Source organism: Somniosus microcephalus, chromosome 12, assembly GCF_052327205.1.
Source record: "Somniosus microcephalus isolate GS21.2 chromosome 12, FLI_Smic_1.0, whole genome shotgun sequence".
Taxonomy (NCBI): Eukaryota; Metazoa; Chordata; class Chondrichthyes; order Squaliformes; family Somniosidae; genus Somniosus; species Somniosus microcephalus.
The window spans coordinates 130,127,068-130,142,789 of record NC_140998.1 but is presented as its reverse complement, the minus strand read 5'-3'; the positions used below and the strand labels follow the sequence as shown (position 1 = coordinate 130,142,789).

Here is a 15,722-nt window from a genome sequence, read left to right as displayed (position 1 = left end):
GTGCATCCTCCATATAATTGCAGTTGAAGCCAGTGAGAGGGTTCTCAGGAAGGCTAACACTTCAGTGACAAATAAAAGTAGGCTTTCCAACAAATATAAATCAAACACATTATTTAGATGATGGTTAATTCCAAAGAATTCATGAAAGGAAGGTGGTTGTTGGAGGCCAATCAGCTCAGCCACAGGTCATCGTTGCAGGAGTTCCTCAGGGTCGTGTCCTCAGCCCAACCATCTTCAGCTGCTTCATCAATGATCTTCCCTCCATCATAAGGTCAGAAGTGGTCAGAAGTGGGGATGTTTGCTACTGATTGCACAGTGTTCTGTTCCATTCACAACTCCTCAGATAATGAAGCAGTCCATGTCCGTATGCAGTAAGACCTGGACAACATTCAGACTTGGACTGATAAGTGGCAAGCAATGACTATCTACAACAAGAGAGAATCTAACCACATTCAATAGCATTACCATCATTGAATCCACTCCCATCAACATCCTGGGGGGTCACCATTGACCAGAAACTTAACTGGACCAGCCATGTAGAATTGTTACAGCACAGAAGGAGGCCATTCGCCCCGTCGAGCCTGTGCCGGCTCTCTGCAAGAGCACTTCAGCTAGTCCCACTCCCTGCACTTTCCCGGTAGCCCTGCAAATTTTTTTCCTTCAGGTACTTATCCAATTCTCTTTTGAAAGCCATGATTGAGTCTGCCTCCACCGCCCTTTCAGGCAGTGCATTCCAGATCCTAACCACTCGCTGTGTAAAAAAGTTTTTCCTCATGTCACCTTTGGTTCTTTTGCCAATTACCTTGAATCTGTGTCCTCTGGTTCTGGACCCTTCCGCTGATGGGAACAGTTTCTCTCTATCTAGTCTTGTCTAGACCCCTCATGATTTTGAACACCTCTATCAAATCTCCTCTCAACCTTCTCTGCTCTAAATACTTGGCTATAAGAGCAGGTCAGAAGCTGGGTATTCTGCAGTGAGTGACTCACCTCCTGACTTCCCCAAAGCCTTTCCACTATCTACAAGGCACAAGTCAGGAATGTGATGGAATACTCTCCATGGATGAGTGCAGCTATAACAGCATTCAAGAAGCTCGACAGCATCCAGGACAAAGCACCCACTTGATTGGCACCCCATCCACCACCTTAAACATTCACTCCCTCCATCACCAGCGCACTGTGGCTGCAGTGTGTAGCATCTAAAAGACGAACTGCAGCAACTTGCCAAGTCTTTTTCAACAGCACCTCAAACTGGCAACCTCTACCACCTAGAAGGACAAGGGCAGCAGGTGCATGGGAACACCACTGCCTAAGTCACACACCATCCACACTTGGAAATATATTGCCGTTCCTGCATTGTTGCTCGGTCAAAATCCTGGAACTCCCTCCCTAACCACTGTGGGAGTACCTTCTCCACACGGACAGCAGCGGTTCAAGAAGGCGGCTCACCGCCACCACCTTCTCGATGGCGATTAGGGATGGCCAATAAATGCTGGTCTTGCCAGCGACGCCCATATCCCGTGAATGAATTAAAAAAAATAAAAAAAAATAATAATAATTCCCATTCTAGCCAATGTTCCCGCTAAGCTGTGCGGCCATGCAGTGGCCTGGAGGTCCCACGCAGGCTGTTCACGGGCTTTTCAATGTAAATAACTGCACATGAGCGAAAAATTGAATGGGCTGCAAAAATAAATTACAGGAAACACTGATTCCAACCATCTGCCAATTAAATTTTGGACTCCAGCTTGTTATTGCTCCTTTTTCTACTTACTTTGCTTCAAGAAAAACAGTTAGTTAGGTACTATCCCCCTCCCTTTCAAAACAGTTGTCATGACCCCCCTCAAAAAAAAAAAAAAAAAAAAAAAAAAATCTCCCCATGACCCCACTGTCTTTGCAAAGAACTCCAGCCTCCGTAAACTTCAGCTCATCCAAAATGCTGCTTGTATCCTATCCTGCACCAGGCCTTGATCACCCATGTCCTTGCTGACATACATTGGCTCTCAGCCCCTCAAAACCCCAATTTAAAATTCTGATTGTGTTTAAATTGCCTCACCCCCCACAATCTCTAACTTCATGAAGCCCTTTAACCCTTCACCCCAAACTCTGCTCCTTACCCTCCTGTCTATCCTCCTTCATTCTTCCCACCATTGGCTATGGTGCAATCAGCCATCTGCATCCCACAGTTTGAAATTCCCTCCCTAAACTCCTCCACCTATCCGCCTCCCTGCCCTCCTATGAAGCCCTCTTTAAAACCCAATTCTTTGCCCAAATTTTGGTCACCGCTCCTAATATCTCCTCTGTGAAGTGCCTTGGGATATATTACTATGTTAGTCTCTATACTTTGTTGAATGCTCTCCACTGAAGATTTAAAGAGCTTTTTGTTTTGTAGACCAGACCATGAAATCTTGCAGTTTGAAACACCGTATCATTTACCACAAAGCATTGAAGACCATAATTGCAAAAGTTGATTAGATTTTTAGAAAGTCAACCAAGTTGATCCAGGCAATTTGTTCACTGTGATAGTGGGTTTAAAGAGCAGGGTCACAAGTTGAATGTAAGAAAAGAACTTGGGCAGAGTTTTTTCACCTGCAGGGTAATAAAATTACGGAATAATGTACCATGGAAGATCATTGAAACAGACAGTACAACTGTGTTCTTGAGGCAGCAGGATTTGTTTATGGAGCGAGAAGACATTGAAGGACATGGTGAGACGATAGAGGGTACTGATCTATCAAAAAAGAATGGGCATAGCTGGTTAAGGAGATAAACAGTTACACCAAAGTGACCAGGAAGGCGCCAGATATAATCCCATGACTAAACTATTTGATTTAGGCTGGTAGTAATTGGCTTTTGCTCCCATGGATGAGGGATGACAAAATTGGCTGGGGTACCTCACTATGCAGTAACCCTTTATTGGAAGTATGCCTGTGTGGATACCAGGTAATGAAAGGGTCAAGCTTGTAGTGATATATCCTCCCTGATGATATAAATAGAACACAAACACTTAGAACCTGGAATTTGTGGTCCTGGTGATGGCGAACTGGCAGCAACTTCAGGATTTAGTGCATACGCAGCCTAATGCGGAAATCCTGAAGTTGCGGCCTGTCATTCACTGCTCCTCCACAGACTGCGTTGTGGCCCCCCCGGCCCCGTCTCCCCCACAGAGCTGGCAATCGGTGAAATCTCTCAAATCATGGAAACTGACGAAAACTTTGGCTCTATCATGGTAATTACACTGTGAAATAGCTCATTAAAAGTTAAAACCCTTTTGGATTAGGTTTATCTGGGGTTTTAACAGCATATTGACCGCCAAACAAAGGTTATGGCCCTGAAAAATGAATTTTAATTTTATGCAGTGTCAAATTTATCCATTTTAATAATTAAGATTTTTAAGAAACTTAAAAAAAAACATTTTTAAAGTTTGTTCATCTTTATTTCAGGTTTGCCTTTTTCCTACGTGAGAGCCCCAATCTTTGTCTTTCTTTCTCAAACATTTTTAAAAAGTTAGAATCAAAGGAGCCTACCCACTTCCTGGTTTGCTGTCTGTGAGAATTCTGCGTTTTGATTGGCTGCTTAGACAACTTGTTGACGTCACAGCAGCTTTTCGCTGGGAATCCCCATTAACTTCCGTTGACTGCAGTTATGCGTCGGAAACCCCCAAATTCTCGCCACAGGGATCGCGAGACCTTTGTGCGCAGCTTACTTCGGGGCCAGTGGTGCCGCCTTTGCTTCTCAAATTCCTGGCGTTGGTGTCCACACACATGGAGAAAGTCCTATTTAGCAAAGTGTTGGTGGGTGCTCGGCCCCTGTGGAACCAGCAATGGTTTCATTCCTTCCAGAGAAGGAAGGAGGAGTGGGGTTGGGCAGGGAGGGGAAGAAAAATAGCACACAAATAAAAAAGAATGTTTTATTTGTAATGCCTTTTTCAGTTCCTTTAAAAGGAAGTAAATTATGAGGTGGTTACAAAATGGCTTACAGTAGATGTTTGTGAATTACATGAAACAACCTCATTCACTATTTTTTCTTTTGAGTTTACTTCTCAAAATTCCTAAGGAGAATGTTAAGTATTTGAGTGCCAACAAGGATAATTTTTTTCTTGAAGGTGGGGTTTACTTAAATTATGTTACAAGGGCACAAAAAGTCACTGCTTGAAGAGTTGAAATATGTAATTCCTCAAAGTAATCTTGCAGGAAATGGGGAAAATATGTATGAGAGCATTCTGTACTCGATACATTTCAGGTGAAAGAGTGTGAAATGTAAATATTGAAAACCTGATGTCACTTGTGTCTGGAAAAATATTGAACCAGCGTCGAGTATAATTGATCGCATGTTAAAATTCTGCTCTGTACAAATTCTGCTTTTGCCCGTTTATACAAGTGTATTGTGATATTTTAGAGTTGTACCTGCTGCTGATGAAAACGCTTGTTCCTCACCTGTCACCATTGATAAGATTGTATCAGTTTTTTCATTGCGGTCTGGAAACAAAAATGAACTTCCACAAAATGTACTCCTGTGGTTGTAAAGAACTTGAGAGCTGAAATTAATACTTGTAGTTCATGGGAAATTTACAATAATTCATGCTGTATATTGTAGCCATATCAAAGAATTTCATGGAAGTTGATTGCAGGGAAGATATGCATGTGTTTTTCAAAATAGTCACTTGAAGAGGGGGAAGCATTGTGATGCCATTTACAGGAAACTCTCGATTTACCGGCACCTAAATAACCGGAAATCTCTGTTAACCGGCAAAATTTAGGAGTAGGTTCAGGTAAGTTTTACTTCATATTAGTGGCCGTTCCTGGATTTGTGGCTGTGTAATCGGGGTTCCTGCACTTGTTGCTAAGCAACAGGGACTCTTGGTCTGTGGCCGGGGTTCCTGTAGCTGTTGCTAAGCAACAGGGAAGCCTGGATTTGTTGCTGTGTACGGAGCTCTCGTACCTTTTAACTATACCTCTCTGTAATCCGGACTTTTTGATAAACCGGCAGCACGCCGGTCCCGTAGGTGCCGGATAAAAAAGAGTTTCCTGTACATTATTGCTGTTTTTTTAAACACATTTATCAACACAAGAGAAAAGCTTTTAAACAACCATTAGAGGCCATCAATATAGATAGTCACCAATAAACCCAATACAGAATTCAGGAGAAATTTATTTTACCCAGAGAGTGGTTAGAATGTGGATATTGCTACCACAGGGAGTAGTTGAGGCGAATGGCATAGATGCATTTAAGGGGAAGCTGCATAAGCACATGAGGGAGGAAAGAATAGAAGGAAATGCTGATGGAGTTAGATAAAGAGGGGTGGGAGGAGGCTCTTGTGGAGCATAAATGCCGGCATAGACCAGTTGGACGGAATGGTTTGTTCCTGTTCTTTAAATTCTATGTAACAGTGGTGGTAATGCTCCTGCAGCGAGGACTTAAGGTTTTAGACGTGGATTTAAAAAAAAAATTGAAGCCAAGAAGAAATTGACAGAAAACAATAATTATTACCTTGGTTTTATTGAATTCTGTCATGGATCAGAATTGTGTCTAAAATGCACCATGTATTAAGTTGACATGTGCCAAATGAAATTCTTCCTCCATTATTTTCTAATTGGAAACTGACAGTTCATTAGGCTCATCCAAGCTTCTTATACATTTATTTTGAATGAACTTGGCATTGCTTTTTGAGACCGCAGCAGGTGTTATCACAGTTTTTCATTACTTAGATCCAAATCCAAATTTGTGAGGCTGTAAATTTGAGAGACACCTATCCTCCAATAACACTTTTTTTGATAGAATGCTCTGAGTCATGGCAGTGTGTCTAAAAAGAAATGACAGTTATGTAAAAAAAAATCAATGCAACTAATGTGGTTATTTTGAGACGTTTAACTGTAGATTGCTAAATACTGTTGTGCTTTCAGATATGACTTTCTTTTTCATGGCAGAGGGCTTATAATTAATTTACGCAATTGGAATACTGCACGGCAAAAGTAATTTTTAAAAAAAAGGTCTACAAACAGTATTGGCAAAGAAACAGTAATTACTTGTCAACAGCAAATTTTCCACATTCAATCTCTTTGCTGCGACAGTACTGTGATACTTGGTATAAACTGGTGTCAATCAACAGCCATAGTAGCAAACTGGGGGAACATTGAAGTCCGATGGATTTCTAGTCCAACTAAATATTGGGAAGACCGAAGACGTTGTCTGCGGTCTCTGTCACAAACTCCGTTCCCTAGACACCAAACTCCAACTCTCTCCATGGCAACTGTCTAAGGCTGAACTAGACTGTTTGTAACTTTGGTGTCATATTTGACCCCGAGATAAGCTTCCGACCATATATCCGTGCCATCACTAAGACTGCCTATTTCCACTTCCGTAACATCGCCCGACTCCGCCCTTGCCTCAGCTCATCTGCTGCTGAAACCCTCATCCAACACTTTGTTACCTCTAGACTTGACTATTCCAAAGCACTCTTAGGCGGCCTCCCATCTTCCACCCTCCGTAAACTTAGGGTCATCTAAAACTCTGTTGCCTGTATCCTAACTCACACCAAGTCCCATTGACCCATCACCCCTGTGCTCACTGACCTACATTGGCCCCTGGCTAAGCAACACCTCGACTTCAAAATTCTCATCCATGTTTTCAAATCCCTCCATGGTCTCACCCCTTCCTATCTCTGTAACCTCCTCCAGCCCTACAACCCTCCGAGATATCTGTGCTCCTCCGCTTCTGGCCTCTTGCGGAACCCCAATTTTAATTGCTCTTCCATTGACGGCCATGCCTTAAGCTGCCAAGGCCCTAAGCTCTGGAATTCCCTCTGTAAACCATTCCGCCTCTCTAACTCTCTTCTCCTTTAAGACGCTCCTTAAAGCCTGCCTCTTCGTGTGCCCTAATATCTCCTTATGTGGCTCGGTGTCAAATCTTGTTTGATAACGCTCCTGTGAAGCGCCTTGGGCCTTTAAAGGCACAATATAAGTGCAAGTTGTTGTTGTTTTTGTTGTGTTAAGTGGCATTAACAATAGAAATACATAGATCTGAAATAGTAACATTCGTCTGATTAAAAGCAAAATATGTTTTAACTTCTTTTTAAATCAAATGCCAATTTGAGGAGAAACCCTAAATTGGCACCAGAAATGCTGGTCAGCTTTCTGGTTGAAATATAAGATGCGTAAACCTGAGTCAAGTGACTTCTTTGGGGGAAACAAAAACCCAAAGAAGTAATAAAAATTGAACAATTCAGTAGGTAAGGGTTTCTGCCTCTTGGTACTACACAGTCCAGGAAGATTGCTGAGTGAGCTGATTTTAGCCAAGGTGGTACTAGTGTTTGGATTTACACAGGGCCTTCATCTCCCCAGGTTCAGGAGGGGGGAAAGTGCATCTACGTGTAAAGAGAAAGACTGGCTCGGCTATGATGTGCCACCAACTATAAAGTTACTTCTGCTGTAACAACAGAAGACGCTCAGCAGGTCAGGCAGCATCTGTGTAGAGAGAAACGTTAATTCTGCCTCTCCACAGATGTTGCCTGACCTGAGTGTTTCTGTCATTTTCTGTTTTTTATTTGATTTCTAGCATCCTCAGTATTTCACTTTTGTTCTGGAGTTACTTCTGTTGCCTGCCTGAAGAAAATAAACCATGGACTGGCTTCAAAACAAGGCTGGGAATCAGAAGTTAAGAAAGGTCCCAGATGTTTCTGGTATCTGGGATTCTTGAAGGGATAGCATTCCCATAATGGTTTTGGTGCTGTGCAAGCATCTTTCTGGGGGACCTGCAGATTATGACTTAACATGTGCAGGTTGAACAATTGAAAAACAAAAACTTTTTTTGTTCAAGATATTACATTTGCTTATGTTGCACGCAGTGGATTTCTTGCTATATTAAAAGCCCATGGGATCCAAGGCAAAGTGTCAAGTTGGATTCCAAACTGGCTCGGAGACAGGAAGCAGAGGGTAATGGTTGATGGGTGTTTTTGTGACTGGAAGGCTGTTTCCAGTGGGGTTCCGCAGGGCTCAGTACTAGGTCACTTGCTTTTTGTGGTATGTATCAATGATCTAGACTTGAATATAGGGGGTATGATTAAGAAGTTTGCAGATGATGCTAAAATCGGCAGTGCGGTTGATACTGAAGAAGGAAGCTGTAGACTGCAGGAAGATATCAATAAATTGGTCAGGTGGGCAGGACAGTGGCAAATGGAATTCAATCCAGAGAAGTGTGAGGTAATGCATTTGGGGAGGGCTAACAAGGAAAGGGAATACACATTAATGGTAGGACACTGAGTAGTGTAGAGGAGCAAAGTACCTTGGAGTGCATGTCCACAGATCCCTGAAGGTAGCAGGCCAGGTAGATAAGGTGGTTAAGAAGGCACATGGAATACTTGCCTTTATTAGCTGTGCCATAGAATATAAGAGCAGGGGGGTTATGCTTCAACTGTATATAACACTAGTTAGGCCTCAGCTAGAGTACTGCGTGCAGTTCTGGTCACCACATTACAGGAAAGATATGATTGCACTAGAGAGGGAATGAGGAGATTCACAAGGATGTTGCCGGGAGTAGAGAATCTTAGCTATGAGGAAAGACTGGATAGGCTGGGTCTGTTTTCCTTGGAACAGAGGAGGCTGAGGGGAGACCTTATTGAGATGTATAAAATTATGAGGGGCATAGATAAAGTGGATAGAAATGACCTATTTCCCTTAGCAGAGGGGTCAAAAACCAGGGGGCACAGATTTAAAGTAATTGGTAGAAGGTTTAGAGGGGATTTGAGGGGAAATTTCTTCACCCAGAGGGTTGTGGGGGTCTGGAACTCACTGCCTGAAAGGGTGGTAGAGGCAGGAACCCTAACCACATTTACAAAGTACTTGGATGTGCACTTGGGATGCTGTAACCTGCAGGGCTACGGACCAAGAGCTGGGAAGTGGGATTAGGCTGGATAGCTGTTTGTTGGTTGGCGCGGACACGATGGGCCGAAATGGCCTCCTTCCGTGCTGTAACTTTCTATGATTCTGTAATATTTGTACTGGAGCTACGTCCAATTTTGTTTGATAAGAATTTCTATATTTTTGTCTGCAAAATGAATTTATATTCTTGTGTAGGCACTGGAACATTTAAAAAAGGAGCTGAGGCTGTTCGGTTTGTCATGATTTCCTTTGTCTTGGCTTGCAAACCTGGAGGCAAAATGAAACCTGCAGCTTTGCTTGGACACATTAATAGACAATGCCTAATTGAAAATGACAAATTTGAAATGGTCCTGCTAACTGCACGGTCAAAAAAATTAATTGGTTTCTGAGTCATAATGGGGAAATACACAAACTATCTGAGATCCATACTAAATTTTATTTTGGCTTGGAAGTCTTGGTGCTGGTTCAAATTGTTGACCTTTGATTCCTCTTTTGTATGGTCTGTCACTGCAGCAAACCATTCCAAGTGGGTCAATTTTGTTACTTGAGAAGGATGCTTTAAAAAATGTTCCATTGTGTCTACTTGTACATCAAAGCAGAGAGAGAAATATAACCAGGCACCATGTGCTTCAGTTCACTTGTTGCAACCACTTAGCTTCACATTCCAGGAGTGAGGCAGGACTTGAAATATGTTGGCTACCATGCCATGGATCCCATATATGGTGTAATATAACCCAAGTTAAAGAATGTTGGGAAACAATCTTATGGATTCTGAAATGCTTACTATGTTGATTACAGGAAACAGTTTTTAATTACTGGTGAAAATAAAGGTCTATATTTTTGCTTTTGTATAATACTGCTTACAACAAAACTGGATTAACAGATTTTAGCTTGCACTGCATGGTCAGTCTGCATGGTGTTTGAAGAGACCTGGATGCTAACTGGGCAGGGAATATTATTTTCAGTGTATGCCCATGTGGATAAGGGTTTCATTAATTACCCCATGGCATGGTATCCAATATATTTCACATTGAAGATTAAGTTTCAACTCATAGGAAGTTTAATAGTTCACAGACTTGCATTCAGAGGTTGCCTTTTGCCGTGAGCACAGATAAATATTAGGAAGAAGCTTGAATTGTAACCGCTTGCCCAACTCATCAGCATAAACAGATAGATACTGCTTTATTGGTTTCTCCCTTGTTTCTAATGTGTGTTTCACACACTAGTGACTAAATTTATGCCACACTGTTTTGTTTTGTGCGGTGCACGTTACATTTCGCAGTAGCAGTAAAAGATAGTAGGAGGAAGAGAAAAGGATCTTTCTCAGTAGCCGGGTATGTGTGTGCATGAGACCGTCAGGAATTCAGTAATAATTGCTGTTGACAAATGAAGTGCTGTAATTAGAACATCGTGGTCGAGAATGCTAAAACCAAGAGCCCATTCAGACTTGTCTTTATTTCACAGGTGAATTTTGAATTGAAGGAGGTGAAATGAAGAAATGTTCACACAGTAATGATGCCCTCTGCACCCACCAATGGAGATCTTCAATATGCTTTGTAAATACGGTGCATTATACTGTACATAAAATATTGACTGTTAGGAGTAATTTCAAGGAAAAGGCATGGGTGGAACTAAAAATCAGATGGAAATTGAAGTTTAATTACAACATAACTGAAATAGAATATAACCAGGTAGCTTACAGACTAGATCTGGAACAGTAGTTTACACTGAATAATAAGAATCACATTGACATGATGCATGTTGAGGCCAGATCTGGTCCACGTATGATTTTTTTAATGGAACCACAATAACTCTTGTAGTCCTTGGTGCAAGTACAAATGAACTTTAACACAGCACAGAAGGTGAAATGGACCCCCACATTACTGATAAAAGCACTGAGCCTTGCTACATATTGCTCATGAAACTGGGACAAAAGTCTATCCGGAATTGAGCAGCATGCAGGAGGGTGAAGAGAAATTAATAAAGACAAATATAGTTTCTATAAGTAAAGAAAGAAAGACTTGCATTTATATAGCGCCTTTAACGACCACCGGAAGTCTCAAAGCGCTTTATGGCCAATGAAGTACTTTTGAAGTGGAGTCATTGTTGTAATGTGGGAAACGCGGTAGCCAATTTGCGCACAGCAAGCTCCCACAAACAGCAATGTGATAATGACCAGATAATCTGTTTTTGTTATGTTGGTTGAGGGATAAATATTGGCCAGGACACCGGGGATAACTCCCCTGCTCTTCTTCAAAATAGTGCCATGGGATCTTTTATGTCCACCTGAGAGAGCAGACAGGGCCTCGGTTTAACGTCTCATCCGAAAGACGGCACCTCCAACCGTACATGTTTACTTTGGGCCTTAAAACTACTAAGTGACCGAGATTATAGTAGCAGCCTAACAGTTTTTCCAGTTGCTCCCAGTATCATTAGGGCTGCAAAATCTCCTAAAAGCCAATATTCAAAATTGTAATGCTTCAGCTGTCTTTGTTATTTCAGCAGTAAGATTGACATGCACAGAGGTGCATGGAGCAGAACATTTGCACTTCTGAACATAAGAAATAGGAGCAGGAGTAGGCCCTTCGAGCCTACTCCGCCATTCAATGAGATCATGGCTGATCTTCTGCCTCAACTCCATTCACCGGCACTATCGTCATATCCCTTGATGCCCTTACTAGTCAGAAATCTATTGACTTCTGTTTTGAATATACCGAGCCTCCACAGCCCTCTGGGGTAGAGAATTCCAAAGATTCACCACCCTCTGTGTGAAAAAAATTCTTCTCATCAGTCCTGAATGGCCTAACCTTTATCCTGAGGCTGTAGCCCCTGGTTCTAGACTTCCCAGCCAAGGGAAACATTTTCTCAGCATCCCTGTAATAATTTTATATGCTTCAATGAGATTCCCTCTCATTCTTCTGAATTCAAGAGAATACAGGCCTAGTTTACTCAATCTCTTCTCAGACAGTCCCACATCCCAGGAATCAATCTCGTGAACCTTCGTTGCACTCCCTCTGTGGCAAGTACTGTCTATCCTTCCTTGGGTAAGGAGACCAAAATTGTACACCATACTCCAGGTGTGGTCTCACCAAGGCCCTATATAATTGGAGTAAGACTTCTTTACTCCTGTACTCAAATCCTCTTGTAATGAAGGCCAGCATACCATTTGCCTTCCTAAATGGTATGCTGGCCTTCATTACAAGAGGATTTGAGTACAGGAGTAAAGAAGTCATACTCCACTTCTCTTAGTCTTGGAGATTTCAAAGCTGCAACCTTTACTACAATGCAATGTTGCTGAACTAAGATGGACAAGAATTGTGATTTTTTTTTTCTAATGCCCTTGCAAGCCGCCTTTGAACCCATGTGAACCCCAGTTTGGGGCAAAAAAACTATGCATTGGTCAACTGCTTAGATGCAAGGCTGAACTTGGCTATAAAAGTTAAACTTTGTTACTGAACAAATTAAGACAAAGAAAAAAAAATCTTGTATCCTAGTTTTAGCAGTTTTTTTTAGATGCATTCAACTGGACTTCAGTTTTTCTGAAATGCAGACTGGCACGTTCAAAGTTGTTGTATTATTAATATGTACGGAAATTTCTTGACAGTAAAACCTGTTTTCTTTCATACTTGGTATGTGGAAAAATGCATAACATTATCCGATAGTGTGCTTGACTGCTTACCCACATTCTAATCTTTGGCATGTGCCCAGGATGTGCAGTTTCACTTGAGGGGGGGGGGAAGAAAATCTGATTTGTGGGCATTGTGTCATATTGTTTGTTTTTTAAAAAAAATTCTTTTTGAACCTTGCATTTCCCTAAAACATTTGTAGATTTGCTTCCTGTCAGAGGAGACACCTTGTTATTTGTCCCAGTGGAATTGGTCCTATGGCCTATCCCACTAAATATTGGTCTGCAAAATGCTACTTTTACTCAAAGGGCTGACTGTGGATAGGCAATGGCAAACATTTAAAGATCGCATGGATGAACTACAGAATTTGTTCATCCCTGTTTGGCATAAAATAAAACAAAAAAGGTGAATCAACCGTGGCTAACGAGGGAAATTAGGGATAGCATAAGATCCAAGGAGAGGACATAAAAATTGGCCAGAAAAAGCAGCAAACCTGAGGATTGGGAACAGTTTGGGATACAACAAAGGAGGACAAAGGGATTAATTAAGAGGGGGGAAATAGAGTATGAGAGTAAGCTTGTAGGGAACATAAAAACTGACTGTAAAAGCTTCTATAGATATGTGAAGAGAAAAAGATTGGTGAAGTCAAGCATCGGTCCCTTGCAGTCAGAATCAGGGGAATTTATAATGGGGAACAAAGAAATGGCAGACCAAGTAAATACATACTTTGGCTCTGTCTTCACAAAGGAGGACACAAATAACCTCCCAGAGATGTCGGGGAACATAAGGTCTAATGAGAGGGAGGAACTGAAAGAAATCAGTATTTGTAGGGAAATGGTGTTCGGGAAATTGACGGGATTGAAGGCCGATAAATCCCCAGGGCCTGATAATCTACATCCTAGGGTACTTAAGGAAGTGGCCCTAGAAATAGTAGATGCATTGCTGGTCATCTTCCAAAATTCTATAGACTCTGGAACAGTTCCCATGGATTGGAGGGTAGCTAATGTTACCTCACTATTCAAAAAAGGTGGTAGAGAGAAAACGGGGAATTATAGACCGGTAAGCCTGACATTGGTAGTGGGGAAAATGCTAGAGTCCATTATAAAAGATGTAATAGCAGAGCACTTGGAAAACAGTGACAGGATCGGACAAAGTCAACATGAATTTACAAAAGGTAAATCTTGCTTGACTAATCTACTGGAACTTTTTGAGGATGTAACTGGTAAAATAGATAAGGGAGAACCAGTGGATGTGGTGTATTTGGACTTTCAGAAGACTTTCGATAAGGTCCAGCATAAGAAATTAGCATGTAAAGTTAAGGCACATGGGATTGGGGGCAAGGTACTGACTTGGATAGAGAACTGGTTGGCATACAGGAAGCAAAGAGTTGGAATAAACGGCTCTTTTTCCGAGTGGTGGGCAATGACTAGTGGGGTACCGCAGGGATCGGCCCTAGGACCCCAGCTATTCACAATATATATTACTGATCTAGACGAGGGAACTAGATGTAATATCTCCAAGTTTGCAGACGACACAAAGCTGGGTGGGTGTGTGTGCTATGAGGAGGATGCCGAGAAACTCCAGGATGATTTGGACAGGTTGGGTGATTGGGCAGATACATGGCAGATGCAGTATAATGTGGATAAATGCGAGGTTATTCACTTTGGTGGCAAAAACAGGAAGGCAGATTATTATCTGAACGGCAATAGATTGGGAGAAGGGGCCTGGGTGTCCTTGTGCACCAGTCGCTGAAGGTAAGCATGCAGGTGCAGCAGGCGGTTAAGAAGGCAAATGGTATGTTGGCCTTCGTAGCGAGAAGGTTCGAGCACAGGAACAAGGATGTCTTGCTGCAGTTGTACGGGCCTTGGTGAGACCACACCTTGAGTATTGTGTGCAGTTTTGGTCGCCTTATCTGAGGAAGGATGTTCTTGCCATGGAGGGAGTGCAGTGAAGAGTCACCAGACTGATACCTGGGATGGCAGGAATGACGTATGAGGAGAGATTGGGTCGATTGGGCTTATACTCGCTGGAGTTTAGAAGAATGAGAGGGGATCTCATTGAAACTTAGATAATTCTAACAGGACTTGACAGACTTGATGCAGGAAGGATGTTCCCGATGGCCGGGGAGTCCAGAACCAGGGGTCACAGTCTAAGGATAAGGGGTAAGTCATTTAGGACAGAAATGAGGAGGAATTTCTTCACCCAGAGAGTGGTGAACCTGTGGAATTCTCTACCACAGAAAGCAGTTGAGGCCAATTCATTAAATATATTCAAGAAGGTGTTAGATATATTTCTTAAGGCTAAAGGGATCAAGGGATATGGGGAGAAAGCAGGGACCGGGTACTGAATGTGGATGATCAGCCATGATCTCATTGAATGGCGGAGCAGGCTCGAGGGGCCGAATGGCCTACTCCTGCTCCTATCTTATATGTTTCTATGTTTGGGAAAAATTGCTTTCTGAACTGTTCGCTTCTTGACAAATATTATTGCCGGTTACAATGGTGGCCAGTCCTGATGCACCCTAGATTGTGAGCGATACCTGAGCCTTTGGAGATTTATGAAGTAGTTTATTTTTTGGAGGGTTTTGGTGATCTTTATAGCAAAACTTTTCTGTGACAGTAACAGTTTTCTGAAATTATTTCTAAATCTCGCCTCAAATTGGAGGGGAATTTGTAAAAGTGTTGCTGCCTTTAATACACTTGAAACAGCCAATTTGAGAAAAGCAACTTGCTTGCAAGCGAGCCAAATATTTTTAACCAGACTGCAACCGTTAAGTGAAATTTAAGAAACATTCAGAAGTGTAGATTATTTACTGAATAAAATATTTTGTTTAGCAAATTTTCTCTCATCCCATTGTTCCAAAATGGTGGCGAGATAGAGCGACATTGCTATTCAATTTTTAAAAATAGCAGCTTTACTTTCATTAAATCTAATTTTAATCTTAATAGAATGCGTGGAACTTACTTTTTCTTTTCTGTTTCCAAATAACAGAAGACAGTAGAACTGAATGTGGAAGAGGCGTATGATGCCTTCAGAAATGACCGGAGCATGCTGCAGTAAGTACATGAATCAAAGCCACATCAACCCTGTAATTGTCCCATATAATCACGAGGCAGCCTGAGTATGTGCACATGGATTAACTATAGAATAAAAACTAACCCCACATGAATTGTTCAGTACACCTTTCGAAGAACCTTGCGTAAAATATGTGCTTGCAACACTTGAA

At 41.9% G+C, this 15,722-nt stretch overlaps 1 protein-coding gene across 6 annotated transcripts in view; it reads left to right on the top strand.

Annotated features, from left to right (window-relative positions):
* fntb (farnesyltransferase, CAAX box, subunit beta) overlaps positions 1–15,722 on the top strand; it is a 120,461-nt gene that overhangs the window by 4,026 nt on the left and 100,713 nt on the right. For 4 of the 6 annotated variants that reach the window (XM_086003558.1, XM_086003560.1, XM_086003564.1 and 1 more), the window contains exon 2: positions 15,488–15,552. The exons of 1 other annotated variant lie outside the window; for it this stretch is intronic. In XM_086003558.1, coding sequence (XP_085859684.1) covers positions 15,488–15,552 — 65 coding nt within the window. Of the gene's footprint in view, positions 1–10,334; positions 10,427–15,487; positions 15,553–15,722 lie in introns of all 6 variants that reach the window. One more of the 6 variants, XM_086003559.1, reaches the window with a different exon arrangement.